The 16,910-nt window shown below is 46.4% G+C and overlaps 1 protein-coding gene across 2 annotated transcripts in view; it reads left to right on the forward strand.

Moving 5' to 3' along the window:
- The first annotated feature begins 352 nt into the window (after nucleotides 1-352).
- Nucleotides 353-16,910, forward strand: part of rwdd1 (RWD domain containing 1) — a 36,807-nt gene continuing 20,249 nt past the window's right edge. Inside the window, exons 1-2 of one of the 2 annotated variants that reach the window (XM_072499446.1) lie at nucleotides 356-550; nucleotides 12,023-12,088. In XM_072499446.1, the coding sequence (XP_072355547.1) occupies nucleotides 478-550; nucleotides 12,023-12,088 (139 nt within the window). In that variant the 5' untranslated portion in view covers nucleotides 356-477. Of the gene's footprint in view, nucleotides 551-12,022; nucleotides 12,089-16,910 lie in introns of both variants that reach the window. The other variant, XM_072499445.1, reaches the window with a different exon arrangement.

Genomic DNA, 16,910 nt, shown 5'->3' on the forward strand with positions numbered 1-16,910 from the left:
AATTGTAGACCGAAGTGGGGTCCACGGGGACAGGCTGGAATGAAGAGACACAGTGGAATACAGAACAGATTCGAATGGTCCGCAGCAGTGCTTTTGGCGCGAGTCTGCCTGTTCAAACATGGCTGCTGCCCAGCTCTGATGATTGGAGCAGCGCCGCCCATCGCTCAGTCATGTCAGAGATTTTCAGTCAAACTGCGCATGCGCAGAGCTGGCATTCAAACGAAGACCCGCTGTCAAGAGATGCCCTTGAAGTCCTCCGAGCTCCTTCGTGCGGGGCTGGGAGGACTCTGCCGTGATCTACGCCATCTTTGATGCAGTCAGTAAGCGGGCCGACAGCAGGGCGCACGCGCGCCTGCCTTCTGCTCACGCGCACGGTCGTACCGCTCCAGCGAACCGGACGTGCGCGCGGTGAGGACGACGACTCGGCTCTCGGTTGGCGGCCCGGTTTCTCTCCATGGCGTTTCTCAGCCGCTCAACATGACCGATTACATCGAGGAGCAGCGCAACGAGCTGGAGGCGCTGGAATCCATTTACCCGGACTCGTTCACAGGTGAGCGGCCTCTGCCCGGGCAGCTTCAGCCAGGGAGGAGTGGGAACCGGTCTCTGAGCCCTTCCCCCGGGCCGGTCTCCCGTGCCAGCTCCAAGGCCCGATCCGGACATGCGGGAATGGCCTGGAGCTGGAGCGGTGGGAGCTGCGGTACTCACACCCCACATGCAAGGAGTGGGACAAACATTACTGACAAGCGGCACTTTTAACTCTGTCTTCTCCAATCCCTGCAGAGGTGCAGCAATTCATGATCCTGGGTACTCTTTATTTTGGGAACAGCTACATTGAAATTGTAACACTCAAAGATTAACCCTTACAGCAGTGATGTGCGGCTGCTATACTGGGTTTAAATTACTCATTACTGAATGTTCTGGTGCGAGCAGGAAAAGGAGTGTGTAGAATGAAGCCCCAAGATGGCACATCTCATTAAACACTTGGACGTTCTACTCGCCCCTCGTTGGTCTTTTCTCGCTCTAGGCCATGATCTCCTCTTGTACTTAACCATCTCTGTGAGGTCCTTCAGGTATCCCTGTTAGAGAGAGACGAGTGGTTATAGCTTGAGCATTCTGCACCAAGAATGACTGACCAGGAATCTTTTCCACTCTTACTGTCATGGGCGTGTTGGAAGAATTTGCAATTTATTATCAACCTGCTTGGCTGTGTCATAAAGGCTCCTTCACTGACTAACAAGTCCTGCAGTAGGACTTGAACCCAGAGTTTCTAGCTCAGGAAGGGACAATACTCCCTGGACCACAAGACCTCCATCTGCTTCGAATAATGCCTATTGCCAAGTTTGTTCTGGTCCCCCCCAGTTGCATCCTGGTGACTACTTTATTCACTCTTGCTATCGAGGGATATGGGCCAAATGCGGGCAAGTGGGATTAGTTTAGTGATAGAAACTGGGCGGCGTGGACAAGCTGGGCCGAAGGGCCTGTTTCCATGCTGTAAACTATGACTCTATCCCTCACTAGATCTTGCATCAGCATCACGTACTTTATTCTGCATTAGAAGCATCACTCAAAATCAATATTTTAAAAAACAATTCTCGAGTTCAGCATCTTCACCTATCTGAGCTTATTGTAAAGGCTATCTATTAGTGCCTGCTAGTGGTGCTGCTGAGCTATTAAAACTGCAGCATCATTGGAAGTCACTTGGATTGTTCATTAGGAATTCAAGTTGTCAGCAGAATGTAGTAGCTATGATTGTCATTTGGGAGAGGAGATAAAACTAGTCTGCTTCAATAACTGGACTGAGGCTTCAAATAACAAATTTTAATGAAATGATTGAGCGTTTAGATTTAAGTGTTGCAGTTGACCCTCTGCTCCCATTTGTACAAAGAAGTTTTCTCAAATATCTATACAAATGTTTTGTAAATTTTGCTTGACTTGGCTCTCTAGCCCATATTTCAAAAGGAGATCTCGAGTATTTTTCTAATTTAAGGTCTTGCCTATCATGCACACTTCATGGAAAACAGTCCTGTCATTGTTATACAGTAGCACAGTGGTTAGCACTGTTGCTTCACAGCGCCAAGGTCCCAGGTTCGATTCTCGCTTGGGTCACTGTCTGTGCGTAATCTGCACTTTCTTCCTGTGTCTGCGTGGGTTTCCTCCGGGTGCTCCGGTTTCCTCCTGCAAATCCCAAAAGACGTGCTTGTTAGGTGAATTGGACATTCTGAATCTCCCTCTGTGTACTCAAACCGGCGCCGGAATGTGGCGACTAGGGGCTTTTCACAATAACTTCATTGCAATGTTAATGTAAGCCTACTTGTGACAATAAAAATTATTATTATTGAACCCCCATTACTTGTCTCTGACTCATCTGACTCTGATTCTCACAGCTCCCGAGTTACATCTTGGCGATGCAAGTGGTGCAGTTCTTAACATCTCTACCATCTTGTGTTTGGGTTTTTTCAAATGCTTACTACATATTTAACATCTCTATTTATTTCATCTAATTTCTAATGTTTAAATCTGGGAGTGACCCTTAGTGGATCCTGCTCATTTGTTACATATTTTAACCCAGCCAGCTCACTCCTGCTTTCCAGTCTTGTCTGAATCCACATAGATTTCTGTGTTTCAAATATAATGAAAGCTTAAGAACAATATAAAGCCAGAAACTGATGAACAGAATGCCAGATTTCCCTGGGCTTGCTCCCTCTCTTTTCAACACTGCTATATGACTCCTTCTTTAATAATAATCTTTATTATTGTCACAAGTAGGCTTACATTAACACTGCAATGAAGTTACTGTGAAAAGCCCCTAGTCGCCACATTCCGGTGTCAGTTTGGGTACACAGAGGGAGAATTCAGAATGTCCAGTTCACCTAACCGCATGTCTTTCGGGATTTGTGGGAGAAAACCGGAGTACCCGGAGAAAACCCACGCAGACACGGGGAGAATATGCAGACTCCGCATAAACAGTGACCCAAGCGGGAATCTAACCTGGGACCCTGGCACTGTGAAGCAACAGTGCTAATCACTGTGCTACCATGCTGCCCAGTGCCCCAACGTAGGGGTGGGTAATAAGAGTTGAGTAAATCCAAATCTCAGGATGCTGCCTTCTCACTCTAACCTCTGAACCACTGCCCAACCCGCAATTGGAAAGACCCTGATAACCCGTACTCACGCTGCTGTTTGACCGTAGCAAACTACCCATTTCTAAAACCTTGGAATCCCCCAAGTACAATCAGGGTTTCAAGAGTTATCCAGTAAAATCCATCCCCATTTTTGACACCCCAGGCTTACCCTTCATAGTGTTTCTATTTCCCAGCTCATTCCCAATGCTACCAAAGCAGAGAAACCCTAATAACAGCTGGCTAAACTATACAGCTGTCTACTAACCCTGTAAATGTACTTACACTTCACTATTGTTTTCCTATGCAGGTGACTTTGAAAAGTCAGGGTAAAGAATTCAATGCACAGGCTTATGAAGATATTCAATTATAAATTAACAAATTCACTTCTTTTTCAGAAACATGAATACAAGTTTTAAAAAGTCCCAAAATCTTTTAATGAAAGGAGAATTTGGTATTCATGACTCATTTTACATTTTCACTGCAAGGCCATAATTTATTGTCCATCCTTAGTTTCATTGCTGGCTTTGATACAATTGAGTGGCTTCTCCGATCAGTTAAGAGTCATCTACATTGCTGTGGAACTGGAGTCACCTCTCGGACAGCTCGAATAAGGATAGCAGTATGATTTCCTAAAGGACATTAGTGAGCTGATTAAATTCTTACAACAAAGAGGGCAACTTTTACTGATACCAACTTTTGTTTTCAAACTGACATGGTGGACTTTTGCACTCTCTGTCACAGATGGTGGTTTGAGGAGCGTGTGGGTAGGGTGCCCAGGTGGCCACGCACTGCCACGTTCTCCTTTCCCTGTTGATGTTGGCCTCCGATTGCTCTCAGTGATGAAACGTGAAGTGTTCAACACCTCCCCGGATACTTTTCTGCCACTTTGGACGGTCTTGGGCCAGGGATTCCTGGTGTTAGTGGGAATGTTGCACTTTCTCAAGGAGCTTTGGGGTTATCTTTGACGCATTTCCTCTGCCCTCATGTGGCTCGCTTGCTGTGTCGAAGCTCCAGGTAGAACACTTGTTTTGGGGGTCTCTTGTCAGGCCTGCCCAGCAGAGCTCATCAAGCGTGGTCAATGCTTCAGTGCTGACGATGTTGGCCAGAGCGAGAATACTGCGCCTATCCTGCCAGTGGATTTTCATGATTTTGCGGAGTCACGTCTGGTGGTCCGTCCCCAGGGTTTTGAGGTGCCTGCTGTACATAGTCCACCTCCCTGAGCCATGGGAGGGTGAGTATCACGACCGTTCTGAAAACCATGCGCTTGGTGCCAGGCCTGAGGTCTTGGTCTTCAAACGCTCTTCCTCAGATGACCGAAGGCAGCGCTGGCTCACTGAAGGCGGTGTTAAACCTCGTTGTCGATGTCTGCCCTTGTTAACAGTAAGCTCCCAAGGTGTGGAAAGTGGTCCAGGTTGCCCAAGGCCTGGTCATGGATTTTGATAACTGGGGGCATTGCTGTGTGACGGAGACAGGTTGGCCGAGGACCTTTCTCTTTGAATGTTTAGTGTAAGGCCCATATTCCTGTACGCCTCAATGAAGATGTTAGTGATGGCTTGTAGTTCTGCCTCCGAGGATTGTCTGCATTGAGCTTGGATTTGGCCTGTAGGCAGCAACGGTTGTACAGCTTCCCATTTGTTATGCAGTTTAGCTCCACTCCACTCCAGCAGGGAGCTTGCTGAGGGTGAGATGGAACGTTGCAGCAAGAAAGATCGAGAAGCGCATCAGTGCAATGACCCCAAATGTGACCTTGGCCTGTATTGGATCCCTTAGTCAAGATCATGGCTTGTATGTTATCATGGAGCAGGAACAGGATGATGGCAAACTTTTGGGGGCAGCTGAAATCAGAGGAGGATGCTCCATAATCCCTCAAGGTTGACAGTGTCAAAAAGCTTTGTTAAGTTAAAGAAGGCCATGTACAAGGGCTGGTGCTGTTCCCTGTATTCCTCTTGTAGTTGCTGTTTGGTGAAGATCATACCCATTGTGCCCTTTAGTGAGTGGAATTCACCTTGGAACTCTGGAAGGATCTCTTTGGCCAGAGAGACGGCATAGAAAATAGAAGCAGGAGGAGGCCTTTTGGCTCTCCGAGGATGCCCAACATTCATTATGATCATGGCTGATCATCCAACCGGGTAAATTCTTCCTGCCTTCCCTCCCATATACTTTGATCTTTTTAGCCCCAAAACCTATACCCAACTCCTTCTTGAAAACATACAATGTGTTGGCTTCAATTGCTTTCTGCAGTAGAGAATTCCACAGGGTCACCACTCTGGGCGAAGACATTTCTCCTCATCTCAGTCTTGGGTGGTTTGCTCCATATCCTTAGACTGTGACCCCTGGTTCTGGACTCTTCCTCCATGGTGAACATCCTTCCTGCACCTACCCTGTCTAATCCTATTAGAATTTTCTACCTTTCTATGACAGTCTTCCAAACTGCAGCAAATATAGTCCTAACCGACTCAATATCTCCGCATACCTCAGTCCAGCTATTCCAGGAATCAGCGGTTGTTTTTCTCCCTCTCGAGCAAGAAAGTCCTCCCTCAGATAAGGAGACAACTGCACACAATATTCCAGGTGTGGTCTCACCAAGCTTCTGTATGATTGGGGAGACGGTGGTGTACCAATATTGTCGCTAGGCTAGTAACCCAGAGACCCTTGGTAACGCTCTGGGGTCTCGGGTTCGAATCCCACCATGGCAGATACTGAAATTTGAATTCAATAAAAAAATCTGGAATTAAAAGTATAATGATGACCATGAAACCATTGCTGACTGTCGTAAAAAAAACATCTAAGATCGAATAAGGATAGCATGTCCTTCAGGGAAGGAAATCTCCCCTCACCCGGTCCAGCCTACATGTGACTCCAGACCCACGGGACGATAAGCCCCCTCTGAAATGGCCTAGCAAGCCCACTCAGTTCAAAGGCAATTAGGAATGGGCAAGAAATGCCTGCCCAGCCAGCGATGCTCACATCCCAAGAACAAATAAAAAAAACTGCAGCAAGATATCCCTGCTCCTGTTCTCGAATTCTCTTGTAATGAAGGCCAACATACCAATTGCCTTCTTCACTGCCTGCTTTACCTGCATGCTTACCTTCACGACTGGTGTATGAGCACAGTAAGAAGTCTTACAACACCAGGTTAAAGTCCAACAGGTTTGTTTCGATGTCACTAGCTTTCGGAGCACTGCTCCTTCCTCAGGTGAATGAAGAGGTATATTCCAGAAACATATGTATCGACAAATTCAAAGATGCAAGACAATGCTTAGAATGCGAGCATTTGCAGTTAATTAAGTGTTTACAGATCCAGAGAGAGGGGTAACCCCAGGTTAAAGAGGTGTGAATTGTCTCCAGCCAGGACAGTTGGTAGGATTTCGCAAGCTCAGGCCAGATGGTGGGGGGTGAATGTAATGCAACATGAATCCCAGGTCCCGGTTGAGGCCGCACTCATGTGTGCGGAACCAAGGTCATCCCCACACCCCCACTACTTGCCTTCAAACAACCACGCAACCTCAAACAAACCATTGTTTGCAGCAAACTACCCAGCCTTCAGAACAGCGACCACGACACCACACAACCCTGCCATGGCAATCTCTGCAAGACGTGCCAGGTCATCGACATGGATACGTGAGAACGTCACTCACCAGATACACGGTACATACTCGTGCGACTCGGCCAACGTTGTCTACCTCATACGCTGCAGGAAAGGATGTCCCGAAGCGTGGTACATTGGCGAGACCATGCAGATGCTATGACAACGAATGAACGGACATTGCGCGACAATCACCAGGCAGGAATGTTTCCTTCCAGTCGGGGAACACTTCAGCAGTCAAGGGCATTCAGCCTCTGATCTCCGGGTAAGCGTTCTCCAAGGCGGCCTTCGGGACACGCGACAATGCAGAATCGCCGAGCAGAAACTTATAGCCAAGTTCCGCACACATGAACCATTATGAATCGATAGCCATTCAGATAATCTGTCTTCCTGTTTTTCAACCAAAGTGGATAACCTCACATTTATCCACATTATACTGCATCTGCCATGCATTTGCCCACTCACTCAACTTGTCCAAATCACACTGAAGTATCTGCATCTTTACAGCTCACCCTCCCACTTAGCTTTACGTCTTCTGTAAATTTGGAGACATTATGTTTAGTTCCCTCATCTAAATAATTACTATATTGTGAGTAGTTGGGTTCCCAGCACTGATCCCTGCGGTACCCCACTAGTCACTTTCTGCCACTTGGAAAAATACCCTTTTATTCCTAATCTTTGTTTCCTGTCTGCCAACCAGTTTTCTCAATACACTAATCCCATGTGCTTTAATTTTATACACTAATTTTGTTTTTTGGGCCTTGACGAAAGCCTTCAGAAAATCCAATAAACAACGTTCACAGGCTCCCACTCAAACTCTACTAGTTACATCCTCGAAGATTTCCAGTAGATTTGTCGAGTATGATTTCCATTTGTAAATCAATGCTAATTCTGTCCGACATTACCACTGCTTTGCAAGTGCTCTGCTATTAATTCTCATAATGGACTCTAGTATTTTCCCCACAACTGACCTTAGGCTGACTGGTTTCTCATTCCATGTTCTCTCTCTACATCCCTTTTTAAATAGTGGAGTTACGTACAGGCATTTAAGGACAACTCTTTCAATGACCATCCATGATTTCGATAGCAGGAAAATTCCTCTAGTTTCTGCAGTTGGAATGCCACCTTTTTTGAAGATGGCCACAATTACACAGTCTGCGATTTCCTGGCATGCTCTCCTCCTTTTAGATAAGGGATATAAAATCATGAAGTTCCGCCAATAGTGGTTCTCCGCCATGTTTTAGTGCTTCAGCATGTTTTAGTTCTCCGCCATGTTTTAGTGGATCCAACTGTTCCTGATGCCTGGTTGTTCTTTAGCTGTCGGATGGCCTTTTCTACCTTGTGCCATGTTGAAGTTGTCCTGAAATGGTAGTGGGCCACATGCTGCAGAATGGAATCGAGGATACACATGTTGAAGACAGAGTCTCTGTTCAGGAGGCTTTGAAGTGCTCCTTCCAGCGGGTGCTGAGTGCCTCTCTGTTCGTGATGACCACTTTCCATTCTTGGCCAGCAGTAGAGTGAGGCCTTGGGTGCTGGAGTTCGGCCCTCTGTAGAGCTGCTTTCTTGCTCTCGAGTTGGGTTGAATTTCCAGGTTAAGAAAAGCATTGCGCTTGTGGTTCATCAGCCCTTGGATCTCCTGGTCGTTCTCATCAAACCAGTTTTGTTATTTCCTGGTTGAGTGACCAAACATCTCTTCACAGATGCTGATTATCAAGCCCTTGAGGGCGGACCAGGCACTGTGGATGCTCTGGGTCACCGGGAGGCATCAGGTGGACAGTGAGGTGCTGGCTCAATAGAGCTCTCATCAGCGCATTTAAGTGCCTCAGCGCTGATTTTCCTGCGGTGTTGTTTCTGTTGCCGCCTCTGCTTTGGGGCTACATTGGGAGGAAAGATTAGATTGTGGTTCACCCAGCAGTAATCGACTCCAGTCATGCTGTGCGTGCCACGCATATCCTTGTGGTCCCTGACTTGGATGATGACCTAGTCGAGCAGGTGCCAGTGCATGGAGTGAGGGTGTTGCAATGAGGCCTTGCACTTGTCTCTCTTACAGAACAAGGTATTGGTTATGACCAGGCTGTATTCTCGGCATTTTTCAAGGAGCTGACTACCATTGGTTTTGCAATTTCTTACCCTCTCTGCCTATTACACCACCATAGATGTCTGTGACCCTTCCAACTCTGGCCTTGAAGTCGCCAAGGAGAATCAGCTTGTTGCCCATTGGGACCTGGGCCAAGGATTGTTTGAAGCTGAAGTAAAATTGTTCTTTGGATTCATCTGTCCAGTGTTGGGCTCGATACACTTGAGGACTGTAGCACACTGGTTCTGGGCTTGGGTGCGCTGAAGAGTCATGAGGTGGACATGCAAACACACATACTCGTATTGTCCTCCTTTCTTCCACCCACAGGATCTCTTACCCTGGTATCCATAAAGTGCAGTGGCGGGCTCTTGAGGGTGGCACTGTCTGGTATATATGTTTGGAAAAATTTGATTCCATTCAGCATGCGACATTCCGAACACTGCTTTATACTGGGTTTGCGCTCTGCGTTCCCGCTCTTTAACCTGCCTCTGCTCTGCTTTCCTGCTCTTTAACCTGCCTCCGCTCTGTTTTCCCGCTCTTTAAGCTGCCACCGCTCTGCGTTCCCGCTCTTTAAACTGCTGCTACCGCTCTGCGTTCCCGCACTTTGACCTGCCGTCGCTCTGTGTTTCCGCTCTTTGACCTGCTGTCGCTCTGCATTCCTGCTCTTTAACCTGCTGTCGCTCTGTTTTCCCGCACTTTAACCAGCCACCGCTCTGCGTTCCAGCACTTCAGCCTTCCGCCACTCTGTTCCCGCTCTTTGCCCTGCCGTTGCTCTGCGTTCCTGCTCTTTGACCTGCCGCCGCTCTGCGTTCCCGCACTTTGACCTGCCGTCGCTCTTTGTGTTTCCGCTCTTTGACCTGCTGTCGCTCTGCATTCCTGCTCTTTAACCTGCCGTTGCTCTGTTTTCCCGCACTTTAACCTGCCACCGCTCTGCGTTCCCGCACTTCAGCCTTCCGCCACTCTGTTCCCGCTCTTTGCCCTGCCGTTGCTCTTCGTTCCTGCTCTTTGACTTGCCGCCGCTCTGCGTTCCCGCTCTTTAACCAGCCGCCGCTCTGCGTTCCCGCTCTTTAACCAGCCGCCGCTCTGCGTTCCTGCACTTTAACCTGATGCCGCTCTGCGTTCCCGCTCTTTGACCTGCCACCGCTCTGCATTCCTGCTCTTCAAACTGCCGCCGCTCTGCGTTCCCGCTCTCTAACCTGCCGCCGCTCTGCGTTCCTGCTCTTTAACCTGCCCCGCTCTGCGTTCCCGCTCTTTAACCTGATGCTGCTCTGCGTTCCCGCTCTTTGACCTGCCACTGCTCTGCATTCCTGCTCTTCAAACTGCCGCCGCTCTGCGTTCCTGCTCTTTAATCTGCCCCGCTCTGCGTTCCTGCTCTTTAACTTGCCCCGCTTTGCGTTCCCGCTCTTTAACCTGCCGCCGCTCTGCGTTCCCGCTCTTTAACCTGCCGCCGCTCTGCGTTCCCGCTCTTTAACCTGCCATTGCTCTGCATTCCCGCTCTTTAACCTTCCGCCACTCTGTTCCCGCTCTTTGCCCTGCTGTTGCTCTGCGTTCCTGCTCTTTGACCTGCTGCCGCTCTGCGTTCCCGCTCTTTAACCAGCTGCCGCTCTGCGTTCCCGCTCTTTGACCTGCCACCGCTCTGCTTCCCGCTCTTTAACCTGCCGCCGCTCTCCCCTCCTGCTCTTTAACCTGCCACCGCTCTGCGTTCCTGCTCTTTAACCTGCCGCTGCCCCATGTTCCCATGCTGGTAACCTGCTGCTGCCCCGCGTTCCCATGCTGGTAACCTGCCGCTACCCCCGTTCCCATGCTGGTAGCCTGCTGCTGCCCCGCGTTCCCATGCTGGTAACCTGCTGCTGCCCCGCGTTCCCATGCTGGTAACCTGCTGCTGCCCCGCGTTCCCATGCTGGTAACCTGCCGCTGCTCCGCGTTCCCATGCTGCTAGCCTGCTGCTGCCCCGCGTTCCCATGCTGATAACCTGCCGCTGCCCCGCGTTCCCATGCTGGTAGCCTGCTGCTGCCCCGCGTTCCCATGCTGGTAACCTGCCGCTGCCCCGCGTTCCCATGCTGGTAACCTGCCGCTGCCCCGCGTTCCCATGCTGGTAACCTGCCGCTGCCCCGCGTTCCCATGCTGGTAACCTGCCGCTGCCCCGCGTTCCCATGCTGGTAACCTGCCGCTGCCCCGAGTTCACATGCTGGTAACCTGCCGCTGCCCCGCGTTCCCATGCTGGTAACCTGCCGCTGCCCCGCGTTCCCATGCTGGTAACCTGCCGCTGCCCCGCGTTCCCATGCTGGTAACCTGCCGCTGCCCCGCGTTCCCATGCTGGTAACCTGCCGCTGCCCCGCGTTCCCATGCTGGTAACCTGCCGCTGCCCCGCGTTCCCATGCTGGTAACCTGCCGCTGCCCCTATTAATGTATCTATCTTCAGTTTTAAAATTTGAGTGATTGTGAAGGATGTTATGAAATTTGATTTATAATGGCAAGTATAATTTAGAGTAAAGTCTTTGAAATTGTGGAATAAAGAAATGCTGTTTTTAAAAATATTTATTCCAACAGTGAATACAAAGTTCCTGGGAGTGACCAGTAGATATTTTCTCCCTGCAAACCTGATAGAAAAATAAGTAGAATAAAAATGTCTTGAAAATCTTTAAAAACAATTGATCATCCAAAATGGTGCTTGAAGCCATGACCCTGTGGTTAAGAATCTAATTGATCTAACTAACCTGGCTCTGTAGGAAGACCCTGCACTTGTTCAGCTTGTTGAAAATAAACATAGCCATTGATCAAGCAAGAAAAGTGACATTGGGTCTAAAGACAGATGACCCCTCTAAAATATTTCCAAATCTCTTCTGCCAACCAGAAATGCCTCGAGGGCAGTTAATCATTGAGCCGGCGGCTGCAGTGTGGCCTGAGTAAGCATGTAATGCCTGACACCGTTCCTATTAGTGTCAGCAGTGACAGGATTATAATATAGCGCATCCTCTACCATATTGTGCTATGTAAATGGAGATTTACTAAAGTGCAGATTTAACTCTTGATTCTCCAGCCTTTGGGATTATTGAGTGAGCTGTGCTTTTATGCAAAGTGTTACTGACAGAAGGAAAACCAAAATGAATAAAAGAATGCTAATACTAGATTATGGGGGAAAAAGAAATGTGTGCAAACTGCTTTATTGGCTTATTAGTGTATCTTGCTTGGTTATAGTAGTCTAGACTTTTCTTCTAACGTTTTGTTTTTTCCCAGTGGTGTTGGAGAATCCTACAAGTTTCACTATCACAGTAACATCTGACACTGGTGAAAATGAAGAAAGTAAGTGCATACATCTGGTTAAATATCTTATTGAGTATTGCACAGGATTTCCGTTCATATTGTATAAATATAAAATTGAAAGTTTGACTGGTTGTGTGTTGTGTTTCTGATTCCATATTTGTAATCACGGAAATGTGGAACAGTGCTAGACAATATCCTTTTGGATCTTTTGAAGTCACTTTCAATTTGCTGTGTGCTGGATTATACAGAATTGAAGGCTTTTGATTGTTCAAAATAAACACGTTAAATAAATCTCTCTAGGATTGGACTAATGACATTATTGTACATTATAATAAATTCTTTACTGTATAATATCTGCTGATCTTTTGCACATTTTCCCCCATTTTTAATTCTCCAGTTCTTTTTTTTATATTTAAGCATTTGGGGACCAGGGCTCAATGTAAGCCACAAAGCGTGAGGCAATAGGCGAGTGGGACTTTGTGTCAGACATAGAGTTCTGGATGGTCTGGATTTTATGCAGAGCATTGTAATATTCTAAACTGGAGGAATGGATGATGGATTCACTAACCGCTAATGACAGAGGTGGGTGCCACTATATAGGTGGAAATGAGCGTAGCTTCTTTTGGTCAAAAGGGATATGGGGTTGGAAGCTCAGCATGGTCAAATGGGATAACAAAATACAACACAATGAAGAGGAGGCCGCCAAGGATCGAACCGTGGGAAGCTTTAGAGCAGCTATTACAGAGGAAGGATGTGAAGTCATTGCTGGAGATGCTGTAACTTGGATCAAATGGGTAAAAGTGGAACCAAATGAGGGCAGTTCTACGCTGGCAACAGAAAACGGGTTGTAACGGAACATGGTGTTGTTGACCACTTTGAAGACTGAGGGAGGTCGAGAAGGATGAGTGTAGATACTCCACCCAGTGTTGGCGAGTTTGCCCTGGATGGAGACTTGAAGAGGCGGGGATAGCAATTTTGAATAATGCGAAAAAAGATGGGAACCATTGACAATATCAGCTAGAATGAGGATTAGGATGGGAGGGAAGGTACTGCACAGGTTCATGGGAACTTGATTATGGTACCAGGTGGTAGATCTCATGGACAGGATGAACTTGCTGAACCCAATGGAAGTTAGGTAAGAAACCAGAGAAAGATGCAGTTGGAAACAAGGGGAAGGGGTGATGCAGCAGATGTAGCTGAATGGATGATTTTCTATTCCTAAGAAAGGATCAAGCTGAGATTTCTTGTTGTAGTAGAGGACCAGCTTCAACTTAGGCCTCGATTTTTCCTGCCTTCAATCCCAGAGGGGGCTTCCACAGCTGAATAAATTTGGTCAGGTTCAAGCGATGGTTCCCTAATGTTTGGCCTAAACTTCATTCAAGCCCGTTTCCAAGCATCTTTATTTTAATGAATTCCAATTTAAAAGTCTACTGTTGGATGTGATTTTGTGCCTTTTTGAATCAGCAAGGAGCTAAAAGGGGTCATGAGTTCCTATTGCTTTCTCCATGGCAACACCTCAGCCAACCAGAATTGACTTTGGCACCTTTTTCTTCTGTAGTATAAATCGTTGTGATAGTTTGAAGTTTGGCATTCTTATGTTTATCCCAATCAGTGAATGTTTGGCATTGTCTATCCATAGTCATCCCTTTAAGTAACATTTCCCAATCAATCATAGCTAACTTCAGCCTCATCATCATTTCCTTTATTAAGAGTTAGAACCCTAATCTCAGAATCAACTACATCATCTTGATAAAAATTCTATCATATTATGGTCGCTCATCAAAAGGGGCCTCACACAACCAGATTTGCCAATGATTCCATTCTCATTACACAGCCTAGGGTGACATGTTCTCTCATTGGTTCCTCAACATATTGGTCCAGAAAACCATTGCATATACACTCTTGCAATTTCTCCTCATCGTATTATGACTCATTTGATTTGCCCAATCTATATGCAAGTTACAATCACCCATAATTATAGATGTTCCTTTATTGCGTGCGTCTCTAATTTCCTGTTTAATGCCATTCCCAACATCACTATATATAAGAAGCCCACTTGCGTTTTTTGCACCTTGGTGTTTTTCAGCTTGATCCATGCAGATTCTACATTGTTGTGGCTAATATCTTTCCTCACTATTGCGTTAATTTTATCTTCAACCAGCAATGCAACTCCACCGCCTTTTCCTTTTTGTCGGTCCTTCCTAAACACTGAATACTCCTGGATGTTCAGTTCCCATCCCTGGTCACCCTGCAGCTATGTCTCCGTACTCCCGATTATATCATACCCGTTTACATCTATTTGCGCCATTAGTTCACCCGCTTTATTGTGAATGTTCCACACGTTAAGGCACAAAGCCTTTCGGCTTGTTTTTTTAACTTGTCCCACTCCCAATATTTTCATTGTAGCCCTGTTTGATTCTGGCCCTTGGTTTCTCTGCCTATCACTCTGCCTTTCTGTCTTTTGTTTTTGTCCTTGAATACCTCCTCCTCTGACTCCTTGCATAATGTTCCCATCGCCTGGCTTTTTTAGTTTTAAACCCTCTCTAGCCACTCGAGTAAATTCTCCCCAGGATATCAGTCCCGGTCCTGCCCAGGTGTAACTCATCCAGTTTGTACAGGTTCTAATGCCCCTGGAATCTGAAACCCTCCCTCTTGCACCATTTCTTCAGCCACGTATTCATCCGATATATCCTGCTATTTCTACTCTGACGAGAATGTGGATGATCTGTTGCAAGTCCTAGCTTTAACACAAAAACAAATTAGAAACAATCATTGCTGAAAATATGCGACCAGTAGCAACTTTAGAGAGGAAAATATAATTAATCTTTCGGGTCAAAGACCATTCATGTTTCTTCCTAATCAGTCCCCATCCACCACTACCCTCCTCCACATGACCGAACTTACTCATATTGAACAACTTCTCCTTTTGACTGTGCTCACTTGCTCCAAATAATAGAAATGGAAATCTGTGTTCTTTGTTCCAGTTCTACATGGGCCGCCTTCCTCACCTCGTTATATAGATGGTGATTCAAGTATATTGGAGATTGGTGGTGTTTCCCATTCTTGTTCCAAACTGGAAATTCTGTCATAAACCTGTTGCACCTTGATTACATCTCTAAGCCAAATTTGCTGAGAACGTCTGAAAAATGCTCTCCTTATTACTGTGCAAATGGCCAGCATTTGTGGCAGGGATTGCGCTCTTTGTGTTGCTTCATGAAAATCGCATCTCACATAAACCTCCCTTCAGTTTTTGTGAAGTTCCTGTATTTGTATATTAATTACCCATTAACACTTGCTAGAGTCTTAACTCTGTGCCCTGATAATTGTAATAATTGTTAACTGCTCTCAATCAATCCCACTTGCCCAGAATGTAAATGAGTAAACATGAGATAATATTTCTTCGGGATAATAATAGCCTTTCATTTTCACAAGTATGAAGTTACTGTGAAAAGCCCCGAGTCGCCACATTCCTGCGCCTGTTCGGGTAAGCTGATACGGGAATTGAACCCGCGCTGCTGGCCTTGTTCCGCATCACAAACCAGCTGTCTAGCCCACTGAGCTAAACCAGCCGGTATGAATTGCTATTGAAGTTTTCTTCGCAATGTTTAGATTTTATTTTCTCCCTCTTGCATAGAACATAGGAACAGAGGAATTAGAAGCAGAAGTAGGCAATTCAATCCTTTGAGCTGGCTCCGCCATTTAATCAGATCATGACTGATCTCTTGCTGGTCTCAAATCCACCTCCGTACCTGTTCCGCATATCCCTTTAACCTGTTTTTTTTAAATCAGAAATATACCTATCTACTTGAAACTATTTAATGTCTCACATTTCACCGCACTATGGGGCAGCGAATTCCACAAATTCATCACCCTCTGCGAGAAATAGTTCCTCCTCATCTTTGTCCTAAATCTACCATCTCTCAACCTATCTATATCTTTGACCTTTTGTTCTAATATTGCCCCACATGGGCAATGTTACAATACGTAGAACATTTGGTCTACGTATATTTTCTCAGTCCCTTTTATTATTTTATATACCTCGATCTGATCTTCTTGAATCCTTCTAAGCTCTAGCAAGTCTAAGCCAAAACTGTATAATCTCTCCTCATACGTCAACCCTTTAAACCCCAGAATCATTCTGATGAACTGCCTCCAATGCCAGCACATCCTTCCTCAAATAAGGAGACCAAAACAGGACACAATACTCTAGCTGTGGTCTCACCAACACCCTATGCAGCTGCAGCAACACCTCTCTACTTTTACACTTCAATCCTTTTGCAATAAACACTAACATTCCATTTGCCTTTTAGGGTGGCACGATGGTTCAGTGGTTAGCACTGCTACCTCACGGCGCCGAGGACCCTGGTCCGATCCCGGCCCCGGGTCACTGTCTGTGTGGAGATTGCACATTCTCCCGTGTGTGCGTGGGTCTCGCCCCCACAACCCAAAAATGTGCAAGGTAGGAAGATTGGCCACGCTAAATTGCCCCTTAATTGGAAATTTCTTTTTAAAAAACATTCCATTTGTTTTTTAATTACATGCTGTACCTGCACACCAACTTTCTGCAATTCATGAACAAAGATATTCTGTTTATATACCTAATTTAACATCAAAGTCACTCTCCTCAGTCCTGTCTCTATTTATTTTTTAATCCTTTCATTTTATTGGTTTGGGTGACGTGGTTTGACCTGTTGTTTCCAAGCTCCTGGATTCACTTGCAAATATTTTAAAAACCTGGATGCGCACAACCATATATAACATAAACACTATGAGATGCCCTGCCCCAGCAAAATCTGGGCCATTGTAATATATCCTTAGAATAAAAAAATACGTGTAGGCTATTCGGCCCTTTGCGCCTGAT

Source organism: Scyliorhinus torazame, chromosome 4 (genome assembly GCF_047496885.1).
Source record: "Scyliorhinus torazame isolate Kashiwa2021f chromosome 4, sScyTor2.1, whole genome shotgun sequence".
Taxonomy (NCBI): Eukaryota; Metazoa; Chordata; class Chondrichthyes; order Carcharhiniformes; family Scyliorhinidae; genus Scyliorhinus; species Scyliorhinus torazame.